We start from the raw sequence: 27767 nt of genomic DNA on the forward strand, positions 1-27767 counted from the left end.
TTTTACTCTCCTATAACTGAATTTCACTCATAAATGTTTAAAAGTGGCTAATGTAACACCATTTCCTACAAGGAGAAGATCAAAGTGCTATATTACAAATGCATTATGATTAAAAAAGCACAGTGCCTTGCTATTAACTGTTCTTTAAACTCTAAAAGGCTTCCCATAGATCTCACTTGGCATTGCATATACAACCTTTGACAAGTAATGTAGACCATTTTTATTCATTGCCTAAAATTGTAGGCAATTATGTGTGTCACACTGGCCACCTGCAAATTCTGAATGCCTGCTCAGTTGTCAGTGCAAAAAACTAATGTCGGAGGGGATTAATCTAGGGGGAGAGAGTCCTCTTTAATGGCTCCAGCAGGTGAAATGGCCCAGCTGGTTACTATGATGAGTGGCCAGAACAGCTTATGTAGAGACATGCAACAAGATTACACATAAAGAAGAAAACAGTAGTACCATCTTATCTTATCCTTTAGTCCTATGTGTTTTTCATTTTTTAATTAATCAATAAAAATATATAAGGAAAAACGCTACTTTATGTAAGCTGTAAGACTAAAGTGCTATTTCTCAGCTTTTGCTTCATCAAAAATCATTAGCTCCTCAACTAATTCTGTTAACTAGTGAAGGAACCTTTTGCTTGTATAATTTTTCTGATTTTAAAATTATTTTGGATATACTTATAAATCCCATCACAAAGACGTTTGACATTACAGTTTTCCCCAGTAGCAACATATTATATCACATTAATTAGGGACACTCAAAATTGAGATAAAGAATTGAAAGAATTAAATTTTAATTAGAGTTCTCTGGAAGTAGTATTTTCCATACAGCTATACTCAAGTCTTTTGAGACCAATTAGCTAAGTTTTTGAACTTGCCTGCACATGTGTGAGGGTGTATATATATCAAAATTTGTATACTCAGTTTATTTCTGACCTGGCCCCTGATTATCCCAGCAAAGACACAAAGGTCAAGGGCAGGTAAGTGGATTAAAACCTTCAGGAAACTTTAAACACAGGTGAAGCAAGTAGCTTTGCCCTCTCTGAAAGATAAGCATATTCTACAGATCCCTCTCAAATCTAGAAAAAAGTAATGGAGAAAACATACAGAAGAAAGTCACTATATAACTTTTTTAAAAAACTTGGCTGCCTAAATACATGTCTAAATCCATGTTGATTTTTCAGAGGGGCTCAGACTATGTGACTAACTTTATGACTTTATCTGCCTAACTTTATAACAGATTCTGTGTCTAACTTTAAACTCTCTTAAAGTAAGTTAAAGACTGACAATTCTCAATAAGAGTTCCCTACAGTACATATAGTGATGTAAATTGGAAGCCTATTTATTTTACACAGAAATTAATGGAGCAACAGAATATAATATAAAAATAAATAAAACAAACAGGATGTTCCTCTATGTCTGATCTCAGAAAATTTTAGAGAAGAAAAAAAGAATAAAGTATCTCTGTCATACCAGGCAAATTTATATTCTCACTGATGCAATTATACTGAATATAAAGTAAAGCGGGTAGTCTGAAAATTTAGAAAAGGCCTAGATAAATTAAGGTTCACTAGCATACATGCCAGATCCCAGGTTAAAGGATATATAACCTTTGAATGACAAGTGTGGCAAAGTCGTGTGATGAGATATGAACAACAACTATTTTCACATATTTCTTGCTCACCTGCTGACCCAGTGTTCTAGGGTCAAATAATAATAATTTTTTTAAAAGTTAGTGACAGCTTTTCAGATTATATTTAATCTTCTACATCATTTGTTGTTTAGTTTAATTCATTGCTTTTATTTTGGCCTAAAAATTTTAATCTAGCAATTACCTTAGTTGGTTAAAATTATAACATTCATCTACAAGTATTTAATCATCCTCCTAGTTAATTTAGCACTATTCTAAACTGAAATACAGACAGATGATCTAGTTTGTTTCATCAGGTCTGGTCTATCCAGTTCCTACTTTGATGTAACTCTTTCACTGGAGGAATGATCTCTTTCTCCCTGCTCAATGATATGTGTACAGTTATTTCTTATTTGGGCCAGCAATGCTACAATGAGTACAATAAAACAAGCACACACACTTACTGCCCACAATAGTCAAATTTACAGGAAATACACTTTATCTTTGACAATAGATATTTTTATCATCTCTCTGAAAATATATATAGCCTGCCATATCTGAAATGCCAAATACTGTACATTAATTTGTCTTCACGTCCTCCAGGATTGAGCTCTGGAGTTCCCTGCCTTGCCTAAGAAAGCAAGGTAACCAATTCGAAGATTTTTAACCATGAGTTGAATGCTGTACCCAATAAATCTCAGCAGTTTATACTATTGTGAATTAATACACCCACACCTACTAGTTCACAGAATGTCTTGATAAACTTCATCAGACCCTGTCACAGTGAGGAAAAAAGCATGTGTGCATGTGCATACATTGCTAAATCCTTTGGGTCGCTGAAAGTAGTAATATCTCTCAGTGCCAAATACTTTGTACAGCATCAAGGACTAAACCCTGGCTTGAAAAATTCACTTGTCTACTTGGCACCAGAGAATGGGAAGCTTTCCTTTGGAAATTGAAAGGGCATGTAATTAATTTCTGCAGAATTTAAGCTATCGTGGGGGTTGGGGGAAGGAAATAAATTGCAGTTGTGAAGATTACAGATCATATTTGAAAGTCTCAGTGAAGCAATGACTTCCTGACTCCACTGACAGACAGCTCTAGTGACTTTGATACTACTGTATCACCAAAAAAAAAAAAAAAAAAAAGTACACTGCGGTGTAAATATAGTATATTTAAGTAATGCGACATTTTACACAACTGCTTGGAGTACCACATATTTGCACTTCTCTCTCTCTCAGGCTTGGAATTCTGATACAGGTCAGTAACAGCCCGTCCTAGTGAGCAGGGTGTGGTCTCATCAAGGTTTCGGCTTCTTGCAAATGCTTTTGCAATGAGGGTGTCAGACTCTTACAAAGGTTTTAAAACCTTCATGTATAAATATTACCCTGCTACTCAGATTTCCCCGGGGGTGAAAATAAGTCTAGGGACTTACTGGTATGGGGCTGGGTTGTGGCGGGGGAGATAGCTCAGTGGTTTGAGCATTGGCCTGCTAAACCCAGGGTTGTGAGTTCAATCATTGAGGGGGCCATTTAGGGATCTGGAGGGGAAATTGGGGTTTGGTCCTGCTTTGAGCAGGTGGTTGGACTAGATGATCTCCTGAGGTCCCTTCCAACTCTGATATTCTATGATGAGAAAGGGGCTGGCTCTGGCCCCCAGAAGGGGGGGGGGGCCTTGGGCGGAAAGGGGGGGGGGGGGCTCAGAGCAGCCCCGGCCCATCCTGTAGCAGCAAGTGCCTCCTTCCCCCTCCCCAGGATAACAGCAGCAGCAGGGGGCTCTGGCAGCAGTTTAAAGGGCCCTGGGTGGTAGCAGCAGCCGGAGCCCTGGGCCCTTTAAATCGTCCCCAGAGCCTGTCGGAGCCCTGGGGAAGCACTGGCGGGGCTCCAGGAACGATTTAAAGGGCCCAGGGCTCGGCCGCTGCTACCGCCCCGGGCCCTTTAAATCGCCGCCCCAACCCCACCACCACTACCCCTTGGCTCCGGCAGCGGGGTTCTGGCAGCAATTTAAAGGGCCGGGGGCTCCAGCCGCTGCTGGGAGCCGCAGGCCCTTTAAATTTTGCCTGGGGAAGTCGATCCACCCCGGTACGGAGCACCGGTTCCTGCCAGTACGCTGTACTGGGGCGTACCGGCTTACTTTCACCTCTGGATTTCCCAAGCAGCAGCAAAATGAAATTGATGACACTTGCTCAATTTGATTGCTGCTGTTTATGCCTACAACAGTGAAACTGAGAAGAATCATGTCAGCTTCTCTCTGCTTCTACTTGGGCATTTTCATCAATGACCTGGAAGAAAACAGAATAGTTACTGATAAACTTTGCAGATAACACAAAGATTGGAGAAACGGTAAATAATGAAGAGGTCAGGTCACTGATACAGAGCAATCTGGATCATCTGGTAATCTAGGCACAAGCAAATTGTGCGCTTTAGACCTAGAAACAAAGCATGTAGGTCATATTTACAAGATGGGGGACTCTATCCTGGGAAGCAGTGACTGATTAAGACTTGAGGTCACTGTGACTAATTAGCTGACCATGAGCTCAACTAAAAAGGACTAATGCAGTCCTTGTATGTGTTGTGACAGGGTCGGGCCAGATGGCTATAGGAGAGTAATAAAAGGCAGATATATTAGCCCCAGGCTAAGTAGGTCCCTTTTCCCTGGGTAAGGTAACAGAACAATCAGGAACCTTCTGGAGACAATTAAGACAGGCTGATTAGAACACCTGCAGCCAATCAAGAAGCTGCTAGAATCAATTAAGGCAGACTAATCAGGGCACCTGGGTTTTAAAAAGGAGCTCACTTCAGTTTGTGGTGTGCGTGTGAGGAGCTGGGAGGAAGAGGCGCTAGGAGCTGAGAGTGAGAATGCGGACTGTTGGAGGACTGAGGTGTACAAGCATTATCAGATACCAAGAGGAAGGTCCTATGGTGAGGATAAAGAAGGTGTTGGGAGGAGGCCATGGGGAAGTAGCCCAGGGATTGTAGCTGTTGCACAGCTGTTCCAGGAGGCACTCTAGACAGCTGCATTCCACAGGGCCCTGGGCTGGAACCCGGAGTAGAGGGCGGGCCTGGGTTCCCCCCAAATCCTCCCCACCTCCTGGTCAGACACAGGAGTCGTCAACGTGGACTGTGAATTCAGAAAAACAGCCAAGCTGAGAGCTGCCGTGAAGCACCAAGGCGAGCAAATCCGCCAATAAGCGCAAGACCCACCAAGGTAGAGCAGGAACTTTGTCACAGCGTAAACAGGGGAATATTAAATCCGAGCGCGGAGGTTAAATTACCATTTGGCATTGACGCGACCGCTACTGGAATACTGAGTCCAGTTCGTGTCCACAGTTCGAGAAAAATGTTGATAAGTTGGACAGGGTTCAGAAAAAAGCCATAAAAATTATTAAGTCTTTGTAAAACTTGCATTAATGTACAAGACTCAAGGAGCTAAATCTTTTCAAATGCGAAGGGTAAGGGGTGACTTGATAACCATCTACAAGTATCTACATGGGGGACGGAAATTAGATAATAGAAGACTCTTCAATTTAGCAGGTGTAACAATATCCAGTGATTGGAAATTGAAGTCAGATGAAAATAAGGTGCAAATTTTTACCAATGAGAGTGATTACTAAGGGTTACGATGGATTTTCCATAACTGGAAATCTTTAAAGCAAGATTGGATATTGTTCTAGAAGATATGGTCTAGTTTAACCTCAGATATTGGACTTTAAGCAGGAAGTAATTAATGGAAATCCTATGGCCTATATTATGCACAGACTAGATCATCATAATGGTCCCTTCCAACCTTTAAAATAAATAAATAAATCAACCAATTATGAAACCTTTTCAAATCCTGATAGAAGATTGCACTGTTTCAAGGTTAGATGGTTCAACTAAGTGGTTATTGAACTGTTTACTTCTGAAATGGTTTAACATGTCCACACTCGTCATCCTTGGTTAAGATAAACTAATTTAGTGGGTAAACACATCTTTCCAATCATGGCTGTGCTTATGTTATCACAGAATCATAGAATATCAGGGTTGGCCGGGACCGCAGGAGGTCATCTAGTCCAACCCCCTGCTCAAAGCAGGACCAATCCCCAATTTTTGCCCCAGATCCCTAAATGGCCCCCTCAAGGATTGAACTCACAACCCTGGGTTTAGCAGGCCAAAGCTCAAACCACTGAGCAATCCCTCCCCCCACAAAAGTAACTTTTCATTCAGTTTCAGGCCCTGTTCCCTCATTTCTTAATTGTGGTTTTTCTATTTTTTTTAGAAGGTGAAGACCCACTGGTTTAAAGAAGTAAAACAAAGGTTAAGTAAAAGTTTATTATAAAAAAATAGTGTTTAAAAAAACGTCTTGTAGAACATTTATTGTTAAAAAACTTTATAAGTGTTTGAAAAAAGGCTAATATTAAGAACAACAGTTTGGTAGAACATGCTATGTATTTAATGAGATGCAACTTACTGCCTAAGACTTTAAAATCTGTCTAAGACTGTGTCTAATCTAGCACTTTTGTTGGCAAAATTTTTGTGTCAGTCGGGGAGGGGAGGGGGGGAGAAAAAAAAACACAAACAGAAAACCAAAAACCCCGACCATAAGTTTCACGGATAAAAGCACCAGTATGGACAGCACTATGTCAGCGGAGAGTGTCTCCAGCTGACATAGCTACTGCCGCTCGTTGAGAGTGGTTTAATTATGCTGGTTGGAAGAGCTCTCTCCCACGGCATAGAACGGCTACACAGGAGACCTTACAGCAGCGCAGCTGCAGCGGTACAGCTGTGCTGCTGTAAGGTCTGTAGTGTAGACAGTCTGTTACTCATAACACCAAAAAAGCTACTGGCAAGAGGTATGTTAGTAAAGTACGTACAAGACTTACTCTTCCCTTTCGCTGTCTCTACCCCTCTGTGTTGAGTGGGAGAAACAGAGTTCACAAATTGAGACAAAAGCCCTTTATAAAAATTATGATGCAACATTGTATATATCCACAACTGAGAAAGAGACAAAGTTGAATTTCATCAGGTGGGGTGAAAAGGAGTTGAGGTGTGGCAGAAACCATATTCAGCACCATTACTGAAAGGTGAGCAAGAGCACTGGGAGAATGCAACAGGAGCAGTAACTGAACCAGTACAGGTGTATCATCTATTTTTCCCTCCTACCCTAACAAACTGAACTGGAGCAAGAATTATCTGCTCTAAGACTTGCTCAGAGCTACAGCAGTTGTAACAATACTGAGAATGTTTGTGAAACATCACAGGAATTTGTGTGTGCAGATATGAAGCATTTTACAAATATCCCAGGTGAGTACTTGTGTTAACAACCCTAAAATTCTCTACTGTAGATCAGCCTTGAGAATCCTGGGGGTTTTCAGTTACAGGAATCATCAGCAATGCTTGTGGATTTTCAAAACAAAAGGCAAACAAATTATATGAATGGGGAAAGCTGTATTTCAAGGATGAATACTTGTAGCAGTCTCATATTACTTCAACTTTAGATAGCCAAACTTCACTTAAAAGCAACACTGCATTTCTCTTCTGAACAAATCTACTTCTCACTCTTACAGAAATTCCTTGCAAGATCTTAAAAATCCACTGGATATTAGGTCAGATATCATCATCATAAAACAAGTTTACATTGGAAAGACTAGTTTTGTTACAGGGGTTCAGGCACTAATTTCTCTGTGGGTACTGGTAATATCAAAAGAAGTCACAATATGCAAAGCACCCTAGCCTCTAACACCACGACATCTGTCAAGAATATTTTTGACGCATTCAAAACACTCCTTATAAAGAATTTTAATTTCCTCTAAATACCCCATTCAGCACAGTAAACAGTCCACTAAAGACTTTAGGCATAATTACATACATCAACAATAGAAATACTTCCTTGAAGCCTAGTAACTTATTCCTTAAGTTACTCAAGTATCCTCAATGTTTGTTTTTTTTTTTAACATTCCAATTAATTTTATTTCTTTATTTTAAAAGTTGCGTTTTGTTTGAAGTATTTATTTTAAAGAAAGATGGCTCGGGAGATGGCATAAATTTAGAGCTGAAACCAAACTAAACTGCTGATCGCGTTCTAATGGACAAGCATATACATCACAAAGCCACTACCGCTAGAAATTTATTTTCCACTTTTATTGGCAGTCTCAACAGAAACACCAAGGATTGAATGAATATAAACACTGGTCCTCTAAGGTGACACTGGCACTGGGTGAAATTTGCAATACTGCAAACTGTGATGTATCTGTTCTATGAATAAACAGGACCTTTCTGTATCCAGGGCTGACAATCCAACACATTCACAACCTTTATTTTAAAAAAAGCTAAGTCTTAAAACTGAAGTACAGGAACTTGATAAACTTAGTAAATAGTTTAATTCTAGATTCTCTCCTCACAGCACAGATGACTATGGGCTTGTCTACATGTCACTGGCAAGACATGCTGGAGGGGTGTGATTTGTAAAGTGCAGTAATGTGTCGCACTTTAACTGCCCCACATACTTCTAAAAGGCAGACTCCAGCAAACTCAGAGAATTGGAAGGTAAGATCCCATGGGAAGCAAGCCTGGGGGAGGGGGGGAAAGAGGTCAGGAGAGCTGGAAGTTTTTTAAAGAGTCATTAAGCAAGAGCAAACTATCCCAATCACCACCCTGCACTTTAAGCTGGGGGGGGGGGGGGAACGACGGGATGGGACACCGGCTAGCTGGGAGAAGAGGGCAATGCTGTCTGCCTTGTGGGAGGAGCAGAGACGTAAAACTGTTGAAAAAGCAGTCAGTGTGGTGGATGGTTTGGGACACGGCAGCAGGGGGGAGCAGGCACTGGTTCCCTGCTCCACAGAACTCCCCACATGGAATCAGTCTGGACTGTGAACAGGAACAGCAAGGGGGGAGAAGCCCCTTCCCCAATTCAGGCCATAGAAACAGGGTGGAGTTGGGACATAGTGGCAAGGGACAGAAACCCCATGTGAGGCAGCAGGGAGGGGGCAAAAATAGTGCTCAATCCACTCCCCCATAGAGCCAGACAGTGTCAGGTAGGGAAAGGCAGGAACCCTCCTCCCAACTCCCAAATCACTACAGGAGGGAGAAAGAGGGCACTGGAACCAACACAATTTCGCATATAGCCCATACAGTGGGGGGGGGGAAACCTCCCACTCCCTGGGAAAACAGTGATCGGGCTGGACTGGGGGATAGGAAGTGGATGGGGGCTACAAGCCATTCCCTGTTTTAGTCAAGGAGGCAGAGGGGCAGGAGCTGGTAAGCAGTCTCAGCCTGGCTCCACGGGGACACAAAAAGGGGAAAGGAAGGCACAAAAGGAAAGGCTTCATTCTCCTTTTCCTCTGGCACCAGTGGAACTGGGTAGCAATAGTAGAACAGATTCACAAAGGGAGGCAGAGCTCATTAGAGGAGGTATAGGTACAAGAAGAAAAAGGAGAAGGGGAGCGGGCGCCTCCCATAGCAGTTGCAGTGTACGTTGCAGTGTACATGAATGTTTGGGGAATCATGGCGCAGTTTTCCTCTGCTGTAGCCAGAACACAACAGGATGGGGGGAATTTGCATTACCCCCCCAAGTTAGTTTAGTTACCACAGGAACCCAGAAAGCAATCAAATCACACACAGGGCAAGCCAGAGGCACAGTCCACACAGCAAGGGCAAGTGGCTGGGGGTGCCTGGGGTAGTACGCTGGAGCATCAAAGTCAGCTTATCAGGCTTGGGAAAATGGGGGCTCCAGATGCAGCTCTCACTCACCCAGCTGAGCTAGCGGCATCTGATGGGGGACCAGTTAGCATGGAGCTGATACGAGTAATTAAATGTATTGTGTATGAGGTCGTTTCCACAGCACTACAGGCTGTACAAAGCGGAACAGGTCATGCAGATCCAGGACATCCCGCTCAGGTAATTTCAGGAGCAATGGTAGACACACAGGGCAGGGATCGCCATCCACGAACCCAGACAAATGCTGTTCACGGTAGGGAACCACGGCGTAGCACAGTTGTAAGTGCAGTCCAGAGATCAGTGGCACGTGCACGTGGCACCGCTATGAGAAAAGTTTTAATGCATTCATACAATTTCAGGAGCAGGAAGGGCAGTCGGCAATGTGGCCCATTACAGAGGAACAGGTGCTGCGGTACATGCTGTCACTGGCAACCCGTCAACTGGTGTCCTCCACAATTTCAAATCGCCTTTCGGCCATTACACTTGTCAGTAGGCTAAATGGCTACCCAGATCCTTGTGGGGGTTTCTTAGTTCGAAGGTTTTTGGTGGGATGGTCACGTAGCGGTGGACCCATGGAGGATTCCTGTCATCCCATCAGGGTTTCCACGCTCAGGGACCTCCTTCACATCCTCGGTGTGCGCTATTACATATGACACGTGTCCCTATTCAGGGCAGCATTCTTGACAGCATTTTTTGGTGCTTTCAGGATCAGTGAGCTAGTGCCTGGGTCCATCAGGGATTCCACAGGAAAGGCTTTGGAATTTCGTGATATAAGCTGGCACAAGCATGCAGCGATACTACATTTGCAAAGGTTGAAGACTGATCCAGTCGGCTGGGGTGCATTCGTTACCCTATGGGAGGGAGCGAGCCTGGGCTCTGCCCCATTTGGGCATTAAGGGCCTATATGGCAATACGGTAGAAGGCCCCCTTTCTGTACACAGAGACGGGAGTCCCCTCATGGCATATCAATTGATTACCATGTTGAGATGGGGGCTAACAAGGTTGGGGCTGCCAGCCCATGAATTTGGTTCTCACTCATTCAGAATAGGGGCAGCTACGGCAGCAGTGCAGATAGATATGGAAGCAGAGGCTATTCAGGCAATCAGGCGCTGGCAGTCTAATGCATACCGAATATATGCAAGACCACAGGTGGAAAATCAACACTGATTGGTTGTGTTCTCATTTCAGATACGGGACAACCAGCCATACACAGGAGGGTGTGGATCTGTGGGCACAGTATTGTGTTTTGGGTGCATAGACACGCATCCAGCCTGCCCAAGGGCTCCCAACTGGGATTTGGTGGTGAAGCATTACTCAGCTGGCACGCACGGAGGGGCATGTTATGGGATCAACTGATATTGCTGTTGTATGCTGTGCGGGCACGTCAGCGGCCACCGGATATATTGGTGATACACTTGGGAGAAAATGATCTGGGAACACTAAAGGCGGCAGAGTTAATCCTTCAAACTAGGAGGGACCGGATGCAGATCCTGGTAATTTTTCCGGGTGTTAACATTGTCTGGTCAGATATGCTTCAGCGCAGGGTCTAGCGGAGAGCCATGAACCCTGCCAAGGTGAACAAAACCAGGAAGTATGTGAACTGGGAAGTGGTCAAATTCTTGTTGCCCTTGCGGGGACAGTAATTTCACATCCTGGCATACTCTATGGGGCACCGGAGATATTTCGGGAGGATGGGGTGCACCGGTCAGACTCAGGTGTTGCTATATTTTTGGTTGATATAAAAGAGGGCACTGGGAGATATCTGGGAACCCAGTGGGGAGGAGGTAGCCAAACTAACGGACATTCAGTGCAGGTAGTCCATAAATTAAGGCACAAAAGAACGGATAAATGGCTTGCAAAAGGAATTAAGGAGCGGTGTTTGGTAACTGAGCAAGCTGGGGGCAGTTGGGGACTCCTCTCATTGGTACAGCAGGGAGCCAACCCTCCATCATTATACCTTCACCCCTCCTATGAGCGGGGCTGGTAAGGTCCTGGCAAGGGAATTGCTGGAGGGACCTGGATAAAAAGGTGGGGGGAGCAGGTGGAACCTCCCCTCCCCCTGCCCGGAATTAGTAAGGTCCTTGCCAGGGAACTGCTGGAGGGACAAAACAGAAGGGACTGGGGGGGGGGGCGGGGGAGGTTGAGCTGGAAAAAAGCACTCACCTCTCCCTCCCCCAAAGTGAATTGTGGGGATTTTCACATGCACTGCACATTTTATCTGCTGGGTTAGTCCCAGGCTTATTATAATAATAAAGCTGCGGCCTGATTAAACCCATATCTAATGTCTCCTGTCATTCTCTCTGCATAGTCAAACAATACATAGGAAGTATGGTAAAAGACCACTCTGGCTTAACCAGGAGATCTTCAACGACTTGAAACTCCAAAAAAAAAAAAAAAAAAAAAGTGTCATACATGAAGTGGAAACTAGGTCAAATTTATGAAGGAAGAATATAAAAACCAACACAGGCATACATGGACAAAATCAGAAAGGCCAAGGCACAAAATGAGATTATACTAGCTAGGGACATAAAGGATAACAAGAAAACATTTTACAAATACATTAGAAGCAAGAGAAAGACCAAGGACAAAGTAGGTCCATTGCTCAATGAGGATGAAAAAACAACAGAAATACATAGCAATGGCTGAAATGATAAATACCTTTTTTGTTTACATTTTCTACTAAAAAGGTTCGCTGTGATTGGAGAACTAACATAGTGAACACCAGTGTAAACTGAAGTGTGCTATTACAATGGATACTCCGGGGAATTCTGTGCCAAAAATTAAAAATTCTGCAAAATTCTGCATATTTTATTTGTCAAAATAACACTACATAATCACACCAGTTTCAATTACTTTGGTAAGTTATTTCAAAATACCTGTCAGCAACTATGTCTGTAACAATATACACAAAAAAAATTCCCCAAGGAGTAGAGTTGAAGAAATCAGTTTCTCTGCCTCCACCTCCCACAATCAGAGCCCAGCGGGAGGGGGAGACACACACACACCCCCTACTCCCCAGAGCCCAACTGCAGGGTACCACCCAACCCATACACTCCCCTGCCCCCCACCGAGACACTCGCATGCACCCCCTCCCCACCGGAGTTCAGCTGCGGGGTCCACCCCAGCCCAGACACCTGCACACCCTGCCCCCCAGAGCCAAAGGATCTACAGGGAGAAACAGCCTGATGCTAGTTCCCGGGCTTGTATGTCGTTTCCTGCACACCACCTCCTTCCTTCAGGGTGTGCTGAGAACTACAGGGGCCAGGAACTCTCCAGCTCTCTCCCACTAGCAGCAGTATTTTCTATTTGTGAGCTGAGCTCTGCCGGGTCCAGCAGCCCCTAGTGGCAGCCAGTAGCGCTGCAGCCCATTTCCGTGTGAGAAAAAGGGAATTCTGCGCACATAACATTAATTTCTGTGCAAATTCTGCATGTGCAATAGCACAGAATTCCCCCAGAAGCAGATGGAGAGGACCTTGGAGAATAGTTTGGGTGCAGACAAGAGGCCAAATGGGAGCACTCTGTACTGATAATAGTCCTGCCAAAGGTAAATCGGAGGAATCTCCCAAAACGGTCGAATTGAGATGTGGAAGTAGGCATCCTGTAGGTTGAGAGCCAAGAATCAATCTCTAATAATGCCTGCTAGTGAGACCATCCTGAACTTCTGAAAACTATAAACTAAACGCTATCAATATAAAGATGGCTCTGACTCCATTGGTACATTTTTAGACAATGAACAAAACTGAGTACAAACCTAAGAAATTTTCTTCTGAAGGAACTCCTTCAATTGCTCTTATGTCCAGTAGACGCGAGATTTAATTTAACACCAGCTCACATGACAGGGTTGCTCAAGATGGGGGACTGGGTGGAGAAGGTATGGGATGGAGCTCTTAGTTCAAGGGAGTATCTGCAACTCACTATCTCTCTTGCCCATTTCTGTCAGTCTGATCAATACGAACCATTCTTCTGAGAAAATTCTGCCTTCTAGATTCCCAATTGGGAGAAGGCACATTTGTTCATTGTCATAGTGGGCTCTTACAGTCAACGGAACCATCTCTGGATTTTCCACGCATTCCCCAGTTCTGGGCTTACCCTGATATACCTGTTATCTTTCTGCAAGTCTTTCTGTGAGAAAATTGGACAAAAGGAACATTTGTGTCTATAAGGTTTATAGTCCCTCCTTAGAGCACTGAGTGAGGAGGGAAGAGGAAGGACTATTTTGGTTTGGTGGAATTTTCTGCAAATATTTTGTCTAGTTTTTCCCCAAAGAGGAGAGAATCTGTGAATTTAGATGAAGACAGTATTTGTTTGGAGTGAGTATTGACCTCTTCCAGGGGTGAAACTACATGTGGCCCCCAGCTTTCTCAAATGGATACCATGGCCCTGCCCCAAAAAAAAAAAAAAAAAAAAAAAAAATCACATTGTATGCATTGAAGCATTTGCCAACAAATGTTGTTGCTAAGGAAATTTTCTTAAGTTTGGACTGGAAGTCAGGTGTTCATGGCCTTAAGGTCATCCAGGAAGGCACTGTTCTTGTCTTGCGAAGCAGGTATTTGCCTTTAGCCTTGTCCTATTTCAAACGTCGCATGGGGAACACTGTTGCATTTTTTACATGTCCTGTTCAGAACATGAACGGTACTAGAGGAAGAGGTGTCTGAGTCAGAAGACTTCTTGGTACCTTTTCAGATTTTTTTTAGCCTTCTTAACCTGCTTTGCAACAGTGCCAACCAGCTGTGGCTAGAGCATGGTCTTTTGTGGTTTGCTTTATGCAATACCTTGAGACCCCTGGAAAGGTCTCCCTCAATGTCGCCCCCACTTGGGGTTCCACTCCTCTTATACCAGGGATGGTCACATTGCTGGAATTCCGTTTGAGCTGGCAAGAAAGGGAGTTGAGTACGATCCCTGTTGCTCTCCCCAAGACTGGCTAGCTGGCGTCGTCCTCATCCCTACTCTGCAACTCCATATCGGGTGTTCTGTGCTGGAGTCTCAGCTTCTTGGGTCACAGAGGAGGGGACCCGACATGCCCATTCTTCTCAAAGCCCTGTGCCCTAGCAGTGCAGGGTCAGCTAACTGAGAAAAGGCAGGGCACAATTCACCCTCCAAAGAGGATGTTAAAGGTGCCTCACAAATACAACACTTTTTGGATATACCTTGGTGTCTGAACAACAGCTCTGCCATGTTTGGGGAGTGGTTGGGGGAGGAGAGCAGGGATGCACTATAGTACCATCTCCAGTGGCTATGACCACTGCACTGCTCAATACGGAAGAAGGAAGAATAAAGAAAGGCTGCTTACTACTGCCCCCAAAAATGAATAAAATAGGCTATTACAGAAAAGTCAGGAGCAAAGTGAACTGCCACTTGACTACAGTCATGGCAGCACAATATCTGGCAGCAGGACAGAGAAAGGGGCATGGCTAGCACAGGCTGTGCTGCAGCTTTGAACTGCCTCCGGAAACTACAGACAAGAGTGAAATAGTCTATTATTAGAATTGTGGGAGATGCTGGGCTACAAAAGAGGGACTTCTCCTTCCCCAGCATAGGATGGACATGATGTGGCACCCCCACAATGCTTTGCACATGTTCATGCTAGCATGCTCAACAAGAACGCTCCAACTGTGGGCCCTCTCTCAATGAGATCAAGAGCCAATCAAACAAGTGATCCTAGACACCAATCACTGGGAATAGCACAGCATCAGAATTTGTTCAGATTTTGGGAGCAAATCCCAATTTCAAACTCTGGAGGACTTTTTAGGCCTTTGGTGCTTAGCTGAAGACTACGTGCTGAGCTCTGAAATGATCAAGTCTGATCAGGTTATAGACATCTCTATTACAGATTTATAAATGGGAATATCATCCTACTTATAAGTGACAGGCTATCTGGATGCAAGTTGAGATTTTGTAGTGTCATGCACACAGAGGCACGAGCTGGGATATCTGTCGAGGCGGGTATGAGCTTTCAAATTACACTAAAGGTCAGTATCATCTCCCTCATTTTGAGCAAGACTGGATTGAGTTATGTCAGAGCACTTTAAATGGAGTGCATCTAGCTCCCTCAGTGTAAACTTAGGTTATCAACAGAAAACAAAGCTCATTTTAATGATTTTAACCCAACAGACCTCGCAGCAGTGATAATTTTAAAATAAATACAGAAATAATGGTAATCTTTTACATTATAATGATTTTTAAAAGTGTGAACACAAATGAAAACATACTTGTACAGGAAATAATGATACATTTAACAGCACACTTTTTACTTACATATTCAGGTTTTAATTTCTTGTCCCCTCCTCTCACAGCTACTTTTTCTAGTTTGTCTATAATTGGAATGATCATTTCCTCATCTTTAAGTCTAAGTTCTTCATGTATTATTTCAATGTCACGAACAGGATCTACACTTCCTTCAACATGAGTGATATCATCATTTTCAAATGATCCTAGAACAAAAGAACACTTAATTTAAGTATTAAACCTAAATAAACAAAACACAACATTAAAGTATAATAATAATAGAAAGTCAGAGATGAGAAAAAAAGACCATTCTTCTCCCAGTGCAGAACAGTTGCCTACAATATTCTGCACAATATTTAATATGTTAATTTACAACACTATAGTACTTCAAGTGCTTAGCAATTCATTCTTAACTAATGTGGTTACCCCATTATTTCAAGCTTTACAGGGACATGTACTGAACAGTAGTCATACCAGCCCCAATTCAGAAAAGCACTTAAGTTTATACACATGCTCAAGTGCTTTCCCGAATGAGGATGGATTTAAGCACTTTCCTGAAAGTCAGGGCCATTTTACTTAAAAATGTCTCCACTATCAGCAGTAAAACATGGTACCCCAATTGAAAATACCTTTGTATTGATTAAAATATTTAATGGTGGTTTGAAGAATGAAAGAGTCATCGTAACACTATCATTAGCCACAAATTTTGTACATAAAATATACATAGGAAGTTCTAGCCAAAGAATTTTGAAGTTCTGAACCACGTTGTCTAGGGTTTCCAAGGGAAACAGGATTTAGAAAAAGGCCTGAAATCATCTGGCAGACCTTTTCCCTGCTTCAATCTACTTTATCACTGTGGTTCTGATGGTGATTGGATAATGAACCACTCAGACACACAATTTACACAGCAGCTAATTTCATCGCCCTGATTTGAGGGTATGGTTTTTCAGAGATCATCAAAGAAGCGGAGGAAGGTGCATTTGTCATATATGAGTGACAACCATTCACAGCATCTGAACAAAATGGTGCTGGCCCTTATTAGAAACACATCTATTATCACATATTTAAAGTGCAGCTGAAGCCATAATTTCAAATTGCCAACCGGAAACATAAGGGTAAAAAAACCCAGATATTATTGAAGCATGTGTACTGACTTTATGCCCTTTTGAAGACAATGTGGCAACATAATTCAACTGTGATTTACTCTTAAAATTATCAGATAAGGAACAGCATCACAAAAAATGAACAAAACCTAAGGAAGTTTTTAAATGGGGGGGAGTGGGGGAAGTTTGTGAAGTATTCATGGATCAATTTAATTGTAATGACCCCACTATACAAATTCCTTAGCACAAAAATTTACTTAGAAATTAAAAGACAGCTTGAAAAACAAAACTAATATACTTTTGAATATTACTGAATTTCTGGAATGTAGCTCACCAAATGTGACCATCTTGTGAAGGAATAAATCAATGGACTTCACTCTTACTGCACCAAATTTAGCGCAAGGTATTTTCTACTCTAAATTAAAAACAATACTTCACAATTGCTAGATTGTACAGAAAACTAACGTTCTATCACATTTCAACAGTTTTCACTTTTAAATTAATTACTGAAGAGAGTGGTTTTAGAATAAAAGGATTAAATTTAAACGTTTTAAATAAACGTCATGATAAACATGATAAGAATGTCTAAGTTATTCAGGTACAACAGCAGGTGTGTAGCTTACAGATGGAATAAATGAAGATACACAATGTCCAAACCATTTTCACATTGTAGAAAATGCTAACAGCAGTTTGGGAAACCCTTTCTTCTCAAATTCTCTAAAGCATACCAATTAGCTCCCTAAAACTAAAAGACTTGCAACCAAAAACCATTTTGAATATACACCAAGGTTAGCAATATAACATCTGGATATGAACAGAAATGTTATTAACAAGGAGTAACTCACCTTGTAATAACTTCTGTTCTTCAAGATGTGTTATCCCTATGTGTAGTACACTTCAAGTTGTGCATGTGCGCCATATGCCCAGACGAGAGAATTTTCTTTAGCAGTTTCCCTGTGGGTCCATATATGCAACCCTGCTGTCCTCATGCTCTGCATCAAGAGAATAAAGGGGGCTGCTGGACTACTGCCATTTTAGTCCATTCCCTACTGCAAGTTCCCAAAAGCGGAAAGCAGGCAGCAAGGACAGAGAGCTGCAGTATACTAACATAGGGACAACACATCTTGAAGAACTCAAGTTACTACTAGATGAGTACCCCTCTTTCGAGTGACGTCCCTATGTGTAGTGCAGCTCAGATGATTCACAAACACCATCTTTATGATGTGTTAGGTACCTAGAGTCCAGTAATATAACTGATTCCAAAACTGCCCTGCCTATAGAGGCATCAGAAGCAGCTGCTTGTACCAGTGCATAGTGTTTTAGCAAGAGTGTGAACAGAATTCCGAGCTGCTAATCTGCAAATGTCAGTAACAGAAACATCTCTAAAGAAGGTATCAAAGCTGCCTGAATTTTAGTCGAGTGAGTTTTTATGCTGGCCTCAAGGGTGATGTTCACCTCATAGCATTCTGACAGCCTCTGGGATGAGATGGCCTCTTCTTTTTAAAGTTCTGTGAATGAAATGAAGTGTCTCTAGTGGACTTTCAGACAGGTAGAAGCCAAGAACCCTACACACGTTCAGTGACTGCCATGCCATCTCTTCTCTGCCTGAGTAGGGTTTAGGGTAAAACTGGCAGATGGATATTTTGGTTGATGCGAAAGTTCAACATTGCCTGAGACACAAAATTAGGATGCAGCCTCATAGAAACCTTATCCTTGTATATGGGGATGGGAGGGAGGGGGGAAGAGGCAGGTGGTGAGGGACTATTATCAGCCATGAGTGTCCCCAGTTCACCAACTCTTCTATCCAGAAATGCTACTTTAATAGAAAGATGCAGAGAAGAGCAGGACACCAGGGACTCAAAAGGAGGCTTAGTGAGGGTTTATCAAGTTTCAAGTCCTAGGGCAGTACCAGTTTCATCACAAGAGGAAAGATGCAAATCAAACCCTTCATGAACTGGGCAGGAATACACAGAGTTGGCGTATATTGGTGCTGATGGCTGCAAGTGTACTTTGATGGAGCTAACAGATAATCCCAAGGATTTTAATGACAAGTTGTAATTCACATGTCTGGGATCTTAGCCTGTAAAGAGGCAATTACTCACTGGTTACACAAAACTGAAATATTGTCCACATCATTACTTGTAGGGAATTCTGCACCCAAAAATTCTGCACACAATATTTTAAAATTCTGCATATTTTACATGTCAAAATAACACTACATAATCATGCCAGTTTCAATTATTTTGGTAAATTATTTGAAAATACCTGTCCACAAGTCTATCTAACAATTGTGATAGACCCAAGCCAGTTGGGTACAACAAAATAGTCGAAGGCAGATATACTGGCCACTGGATTAGCAGTTTTCTGTTCCCTGACTGACCAGAGCAGAGGCTGCTCCAGGCTAATGAGAACACCTGACTCCAATTAACTTGCAAAGAGTCAGGTGAGACCACTGAGGTAATGTGAACACCTGACTCTAGTTAAGGCCCTTCTGGTACTATAAAAGGGCTCACTCCTGTCAGGCTGAGGAGAGCCAGGGAGCCAGAGGAGAGGAAGTACGGCTGAAGGGCTGGTTAATGAAGACACCCTCAAACCATTGGTAAGGGAGCCCTAAGATAAGGGTGAAGAAGAGATAAGCGGGAGAGCTGTGGGGAAGTGTCCCAGGGAAATGTAGCAACTCTGGCAGTGAAAGGTCGGCTGCCAACAGCTGCTACCACTAGGGTCCCTGGGCCAGAACCAGGGGTAGAGGGCGGGCCCGGGTTCCCCCCCAACTTGCCACTATAGAAACACCTCCTGGGAGGGGAAGACAGGCCCCTGTCAGGACAGGAGGCTAAACTGTTCTGAAATAAGCTCCTACGGACAACAGAGACTGTAGGAGTTCTCTCAACAACCTCCCCCATGCAGACCTTGGCTGACCTCTAGCCTCTCCCATTCAGTCAGTCAGGCACAACTGCCCCTATTCCCACATCCCCATGTGACACTGCACCCCCATTCCGCCCCTGCCCCAGTCTGTCCCCCTCAGTAGCCCTTCTGAATCCCACTCTATGTGACCCCCCACCAGCAGCCTCATGTGCCCCACTGTCTGTCCTCCCTTCCCCCATAGCCCATGCCTCCTAATCTGGCCCCACGGGCAGGGTGCTGTGAGGAACACGGCCGGCTGATGGCTGCTACTGTCCGTGAGCTAGCTGCTTTCTGTTCTGGCACCACAGCAGCCCTTGGGAGGTGAAAGGTAATTGCAGCGCCTCTCCAGGTGAATGTATTTTCTGAGGAGGGAAAAAAAAAAATCTGGGGGAACTCATGAACTCTGTATGTGTGCAGCAGCGCAGAATCCTCTGAGGAGTAACATTTATAAAACATTTTCTGGTGAAGTCCTTCCTACTGCTGTTCTCAGCATTGCCTGGACATCAGACAAACAGGCCCTCTCCAACACTGAAATGCATCCAAATATGATTCGTTCAGGTGAAGCATGGCTGGGTACCAGAACAGTCAGGCCCAATCTAGTGCTAGAAGAATGACTTGTGCCTTGACTGGTCTGGTTTTCCTCAACACAAGGTAAGAGGAGATATCGGGAATAACACATACCACAAGAGTCCCAACCACTGTATGAGAAATGTCTCTCTGAGAAAGTCTGGGCCACAACCCCGTCTGGAGTACAATTTCTTGCACTTGCTGTTCACGTAGTACATGAAGAGATCTGTGGATGGGAGACCCCATGCCACCCAATCAGGTCATGGAAAAGTATCTGCTCTGAGAATCTGCCAGTGCAGTATTATGAATCCCTGGCAGTTGGGGTAATCTGCATTGGAATGCACCAGTTCCAGAGGGCAATAGCCTCCAAACAGAGCTGTGAAGCACCTGCTCTGCCATACTTGTTGAGATAATAAACCACAATCATATTGTCCCATAATACCTGGATTGACTGACTGCAGATGTGTGGGAAGAATTGTTTGCAGTCTAATCTGACTGCTCTCAGTTCCCACAGATAGATGTGAAGTGTAAAATCATGAGGGGACTATACCTCTGGACAACCTGTCCCTCCATGTACGAAATTCAACCTAATAGGGATGCATCTGTGGTCAAAGACGTGGTTAAAAGAAGGGAGATGGAATAGTACCCAAACACATACTTTACGTCCGTCCTCCCAGCAAAAGGGAGTGAAGATTCTTTGCGGAATCATGACTAGCAGGTTAACACTGTGCTTACCTGGCACATAGACAATATTTGTAGACATCTGAGGTGAAGTCTTACTAATGGGGTCACGTAAGTGTACACAGCCATATTGCTCAACAATACCAGGCAAGATCATCTGGACGATCTGGGCTCAGATTCCCTAAATGAACCCAGTGACGGAGAGGAAGCAATCCTCCAGTAAGTAGAGGTCTGCGTGGATACAAAATTTATATCCGCATCCACGGATATAAATCTGTATCCATGGAGCTGCAGGGTTCTACTGGGAACCGCAGTGGCGAAAGCAGCAGCATGTTGGGCAGCTGCTCCCTGGAGCCAGTGCCCTGCACCGGCAGCTTCTCCCCTGTGGTTATACCAGTCCAGCCTCACCCAAAGGGCGGGCACCAGGCATACCAGCAGCTTTGCCAGGTTGCGTTAGTGTGTGCAAGCAGCTTGTGCTAGTGTGTGCAAGCAGCTTGCAAGCTCCTGGACAGGAGATACAGACTGCTGAGTGGAAGGGATTCCTGTCCAGGCATGCGAGCCACTTGCACACATTAACGTGACCAGGGACAGCTGCTGGTGAGTCTGGTGTCTGCCCCAGAGGACACGGTATGCTGGCTCCTGGGAGCAGCAGCTGGAGATGCTGCTGCTTTTGCCACCACAGTTCCTACTAGAGTACTGCAGATCTGTGGATATCTATTTATATCCACGGTGTGACACAGCATGGCCAGAGGGCAGCAGGAGAGTGTTAGAAGGGAGCCTTATTCCCTGTAGAGGGAAGAAAGTTTGCTATAGATTAATTAAAGCACCTGAAGCCAATCACCTGATAAAAACCCCCTGCTTCAATCAGACAAGGGAAGGAGTTGAAGCAGAGTGGATTGGTGTTGGAGCAGAGAGCAGTTTGGAGGAGTTGAAGCAGAATGGATTGGCACTGGAGCAAAGAGCAGTTTGGGGGAGTTGAAACAGAGTGGATTGGTTTTGGAGCAGAGAGCAGTTTGGAGGGAAGCAGAGGAGAGTTTGGAGAAGTGCTGTGGTGGGCTAAGACCACCAAGACCCTAGGTAAAGGGACACCTGGTTTGTGCAGAAGGAGGGCAGGAAGTCCCACAAGCTGAAGGGCAGGAGAAGGAAGTAGCCCAGGGGAAGGAACCACTAGTTTAAGTGGTTTACTGCTATCCCTAAGGCCCCTGGGCTGGGACCCGGAGTAGAGCATAGGCCCGGGTCCCTCCCTCTCCACTCCCCTCCTCTAGGACACTAGTGGGACAGTTAATACTCCAGTTTAGGGGCGAGAACCTGAACCCTCCCCAAGAAGAGAAAGCACGAGACCCATCAAAGTAGTGCCGGCAATATGCCACAATGGATATAAAATTTTGTATCTGCGCAGGGCACTACCAGTAAGCAAACCCTGGCTGTAACAGCATCCAACCTTGCCCCAGTGAATTATATGGATTGCAGGGTTCCAGGGTGGACTTCTCCAGGTTCACCTTGATGCCCAAATTCTTGAATAGATGTAGAAACATACTGGTTACTTCCCATGTTTTCTGGTAAGAAGTCCCTTCAGCAACCAGCTGGTTAAGTAAAGGTAAAACATTGCCCCTTTCCAACAAGTGAGCTGCTACCACTGACAGTACCTTGGTAAACACTCTACGTGCCATCAAGTGCTCAAAAGGGAAGAAATTCTGTATCGCTAGTGCTGTTGACTGGCCACAAATCTCAGGAATACACTGTTGAATGTCTATATTAAAGTAGGTATCTTTGAGATAAAGGATCATGAACTAATAGTCTGGATTTAGTGATGGATAGAGGCTAACAGGGTCACCATTCTGAACTTTAGAGATGAATTTGTTCGGTTCCCTGACGTCCAGAATGGGCCTCCATCCCCTATCTTCTTGGGGAAGTCAAGGAACCTCAAACTGCTTTCCCCTTGCTGTCAGAGGCATTCGTTCTATCGTCCCTCCCTCTGTCTTGAGAGATGGGTCCTAAAAGAGGATAGGGAAGAGAACTAGATCGTGTACACCAAGGAAATGACCTTTAGTACTCATCTGTCAATTATGATTTCTGTCCAGGCAGACAGGTAGTGAGAAAGTCAGCCTTCAAAGGGAAAAGAAAGACCAGAAAGGTTGTGTAGATCCAGAAGGACAGTTGGTGAGCAGCTTTTGAGGGTCCCATCAAAACGTTGGTCTTAAGGGTGATGACGGTTGAAAGGTGAAAGATAGTTGACCTTGGATACCCTTTCTTTGCTTCCTCTGATGCTTACACAGTGGCTCATGCTGCCACTGGTGATAAAAGGTAGGTGTGGCATCATCTACACTGTGGCTCAAGGGGTTTTCTTTTGATTGCAGGTCTATAAATACCCAGTGATACCCAGGGACTCCTTCAAGAAGTGGAAACCTCATTCATCATGCTCTGAATAGAGCACTGCACTCATATGGATGGTCCTCCACTCTCGTTTGAACCTCCTTCAGGATTTCTGAGGAGGAGAGCCACAACGAGCATCCCATCATCACAGCCATGACCGTGAATCCTGCTACTGTGTCTGTTTCTCAAGCAGTCTGAAGCGCAATTTCATTACCAGTTTTCCTTCATTAATCAGGGCCTGGAACCTGTCTCTAGCATCCTGAGGCATCTTATTGGCAAAGGCAGCCAGCTTGTGGCAGATGGTGTAATCATATTTGGCCATCAAGTTTGGCAGTTTTGAGACTAGAAACTGCAGAGATGCCTTGGAATGCACTTTCCTGACAAAGGGGTAAAGTCTGTTCGCTTTCTTCTCATGAGGCCTAGATCTGGGTTGTCTTTGTTGGCTACACTTGGTGGCCGCAGATACCACCAAGTTGGGAGGCAGGTGAAAAAATATGTTGTCTGACCCTTTTGCAAATACAAAATACCTCTTCTCAGCCCACTTGGGATACTGGCTGGTATGTGCCAGAGAACCCTGGCAGGTTTGAGGATGGCCTCATTAACAGGAAGCAACACTCTGCTCAACCCAAGCTATGCAAGTGTCCAGCAGCTTCTGTGGTGCTTTCTGGCCCTCTTCCAGGGGAATCCCAAGTGATTCTGCCATTCTTACAGGTTTCAGAGTAACAGCCATGTTAGTCTGTATTCGCAAAAAGAAAAGGAGTACTTGTGGCACCTGAGAGACTAACCAATTTATTTGAGCATAAGCTACAGCACGAAAGCTTATGCTCAAATAAATTGGTTAGTCTCTAAGGTGCCACAGGTACTCCTTTTCTTTTTGCCATTCTTACGCAAGTCCTGAAAAGCTTTAAGATCATTGGGGTATTGTGGGACAGCTGGAATCACTGCCTTGCTCAATGAAGAAGAGGACAATTTCACAGGCACAGACTCCTGCTCAGTTGCTCTTCATCATCATTTTTCCGGACTTGTGTTTCCTGAAAAGGCTGAGAAAGTTACTCTTCTATTCTGGGAACCCTAGGTCTGCTTGGGTCTCTTGTACCACAATGTGAAGTGCTGAGTGTTAAGCCCACATATCTTCTGGGACTCAACTACCATTGTGGAATCTCATAACTCCTTGATACAGGATTCCAGAGGGCAGGGTACCAGAGTGTGTAGGGGTGATATTCTCTCATACTGGAGTGGTAAGGAACCCTGGAGTGTCCTATTTGGGCTCTATCCTGTTGAGGGGTTTCTGAGGGCATAGTTCAGAACTGGGTGTCTGCTGTAGTCCTCTTCCAATTCAGAGGATGAGTCCTAGTATTGGAGAAGAAAGTGGTGACCTGCCTCTCTTAGTTGATGTACTGGAGACAGTCTGTGGACAGGGATGGAGATAGGTACCATAGCAACATCAGTACCAGCTAAAGTCCCAATGCTGGGCACTGAGCTCTGGAGAGGAGAGGTGACTCGGTAACAGTGGAACATCCAGGTCAAGCAGTGACCCAGAATAAATGGAGTTGTTTCTGTAACTTGGGTCATTGCCATAGAGGATGCCAGATCCGGCAGCACTGACGAGGGCTTTGGTGCCCAAGTAAAAGTCCTAGTCCAAGTGAAGTCCTTCCTGCATTAAATGGTTCTGCTCTGGAACATGAGTCTCCTGATGACTTGGTTTGGCAGCATCCTAATTTTGCATCTCAGGCAGTGTTGGACTTTCGCATCAACCAAAATATCCATCTGCCAGTGTTTGCTCTGGCTCTGTTCTCCAGAGTCTCTTTGAGCCAGAGGGGGGAAATGAATGTTTTAGAGCCACTAGGACCAAAGAAGAGCCATTCATACCTTCTTCAGATTGACGCATTTAGAGACTGTTCATGGCTTCCTCCATGAGGAACTTACAGAGCCAAAACAGCCCGGACTGATTAATCATACTCAGTAACAAAATGCAGACACTGCACCTGGAATGGACATACTCTTGCCCCAGGCAGTATAGACAGGTGTTGTAGTCCCTGATCAGAAAGGTTCATGGCTAAGGCTGTGAGTTTGTCATGGTGGTCACGGATTCTGTGATTTCCCAGGACCTCCGGGACTCCTGCAGCAGCCAGTGCAGTTGGCACAGGGGCCACCTGAGGTGCTCAGGCAGCCGCTAGGCCAGCTGCACCGGCCTCTGCTGGGGCAGCCTCAGGCCACTACACTCCCTTCCCCCAGCAGGAGTTTGGGTTTGAGAGGGGGCTCAGAGCTGAGGCACAGGAGGGTGTGAGGGCTCTGGGTGATACTTACCTCGGGGGGCTCCCAGGAAGTGGCAATACGTCCCTCCCTCAGCTCCTTGGCAGAGGTGTGGCCAGACAGCTCTGCGCACTGCCTCTGCCCACAGGCACCACCCATGCAGCTCCCATTTTCTGTGGTTCCCGGCCAATGGGAGCTGCGAAGCCGGCGCTCGGGGGTGGGGGACGTCCTGCAGAGCTATCTGGCTGCACCTCTGCCTAGGAGCTGAGGGAAGGACATGTCACTGCTTCCAGTGCTTCCAGCCACACAAAACCAGATAAGGAGCCTGCCAGCCCCACCAACCCCCTACCCCACCCCAGCACTAGCAGCAGTCCAGGACTGCCCCCGCCAGAGCACCCATGACTTCCCTTGGGCTGCCCCCCACAAGATTTAGTCATGGGTATATAGTACAGATCATGGACAGGTCAAAGGATGTGAATTTTTGTTTACTGTCCATGACTTTTACGAAAAATATCTGCGAATAAAAGGTAGTCCTATTCTTGGCACATATCACAGTTTTTAAAGCCAAGTATCCTTGGCAAACTCTCCACAACCACTGCAAGATTGGGGCGGGGGTGGGGTGGTGGCAACAGATTCCTGCCCCAGAGGGTTGTCCAAGATAAGAATCCAGACTCTGTTAAACTAACTACTAAGCAACTATAAAAACTTTTAAAAACTATTGACACCAATGAGTTGAAGTCAGAATGAACACTGAAGCTCTAACCTAGACCACGAGCAGTAGGAGGAACCAAGATGGTTGCAATCCAGCAGCCCCTTTTATTCCGTAGATGCGGAGCATGAGGAGAGCAGAGAGGCACATACAGACCACACAGAGAAAATTATTTGGTTCTGGGTGCATGCACAACCAAAAGTGCATAGGGACAATCATGCAAAGAAATAGGTTTCTGTAGATCAATGATGACATTATAAAAATTAGTTGGACAGAGAACATTTTTCTCCACCTTAGCAAAAATATCATTTCTATCTTAGAAAAGATTACTTTGAATGCGCAAAAAGTGATGGACCTTTTCCACAACTTTGGTTTTTGTTAGGTTTTTTGCTTAATAAGAACCAGCATCTTTCTGAGTTAACTGGAAAAACAAGAATTTCAGAAGCTTTGACCAATCCCTGAAAATAATTAATACTGCATTTGTTTTTGAACCTTTCATCTAAAAGAATTAGAAATATAGTAATTAGCGTAATATATCAACTTGATGAGGATGTCACATTGTAGTTAATATAGACACTCAGATTAGGGATTTCTGATCCTGAGAAAAAGAAAAGCTATTCCAAGGACCAGATGTTGTAGGTGAATGGGCCAATAAGTACGGAACACATTTAATGTAGTACACACAAACCAGTGATATGCTGCCAAATTTTAAAAGGGACTCTCATTTAAACTCTATCTCAATAGACAACACATAATAGTCCTTGGATAAAACACTTTTCTGCCCTTCATAAAAATAAATGCCTCCATCAATTCCATATTCTTTCATTCCTTCCCTTCAAAACCCACATCAATTCTATTTTCTTCAAAATCCACAACTCACGCACACAAAAAAGTGAATCCTATGCCATTCATGTACACCCCTATCACCCCAAAATCTCTGAATTTCACTCTTTGCCCATTCAATCCTTCTAACCCGTGCTTGTCCCAGTACCCCTTCCAGACACACCATGCTTCCTCCCTCCCTAGTATTTCATGAAAGTTTCTTCAGTTTTCACCTCCATGTCAATTCTTCCTCACAGTTGCAGCAACGGCTGTTCTGTAGGTCCCACTAGCAGCTCTGGTGACAAGTGAGCTGTCTTGGAGCCTCTGCCTATGGACTGGTTGGTGTCTCAGCTAGGGAGTCGTCCCTTCTGACGAACTGAGGACTCCCATTCAAAGCAGCAGAAGATTGTCCCTGCCTCTCTCTCATTGCCTGAGGGGATAGAGTTATGGGTGGTGAAGGATATACATGGTGTGCACCTTATGTGCTCCAAGCAGAGAGTGGGATGCAGCTGCTGTGCCGATAATTGGCAAAACCAACGGCTTGTTAGCTGCCTCAGTGAGCAACTGATTCAGTAAATACCTCAAAGAGGGCCAAAAAATGTTAACAAGTAGAGGTAGGCCTTCAAATGCTCCTCTTTCCCTCACCCTTTGGAGAGGAGGAAAACTAATCTTAAAAGCATAAAGCTAGCTCAAAGATTTTCAGGAGAAAGAGTTAGTCAACTGATTTTTGGGATACATCACAAACTTATCTGACTCATTTTACCTTTTTTTAAGAGTCTGTGGAGTAAATGGAGAAGAGGTGGA

General features: G+C 44.4%; 1 protein-coding gene across 5 annotated transcripts in view; it reads right to left on the bottom strand.

Annotated features, from left to right (window-relative positions):
• Positions 1–27767, bottom strand: part of OLA1 (Obg like ATPase 1) — a 201595-nt gene that overhangs the window by 76545 nt on the left and 97283 nt on the right. For 4 of the 5 annotated variants that reach the window (XM_073305886.2, XM_073305885.2, XM_073305884.2 and 1 more), the window contains one exon: positions 15585–15760. In XM_073305886.2, the coding sequence (XP_073161987.1) occupies positions 15585–15760 (176 nt within the window). Of the gene's footprint in view, positions 1–15584; positions 15761–27196; positions 27374–27767 lie in introns of those variants that run through there. The other variant, XM_073305888.2, reaches the window with a different exon arrangement.

The sequence above is a fragment of the Lepidochelys kempii genome, chromosome 11, assembly GCF_965140285.1.
Source record: "Lepidochelys kempii isolate rLepKem1 chromosome 11, rLepKem1.hap1, whole genome shotgun sequence".
Taxonomy (NCBI): Eukaryota; Metazoa; Chordata; order Testudines; family Cheloniidae; genus Lepidochelys; species Lepidochelys kempii.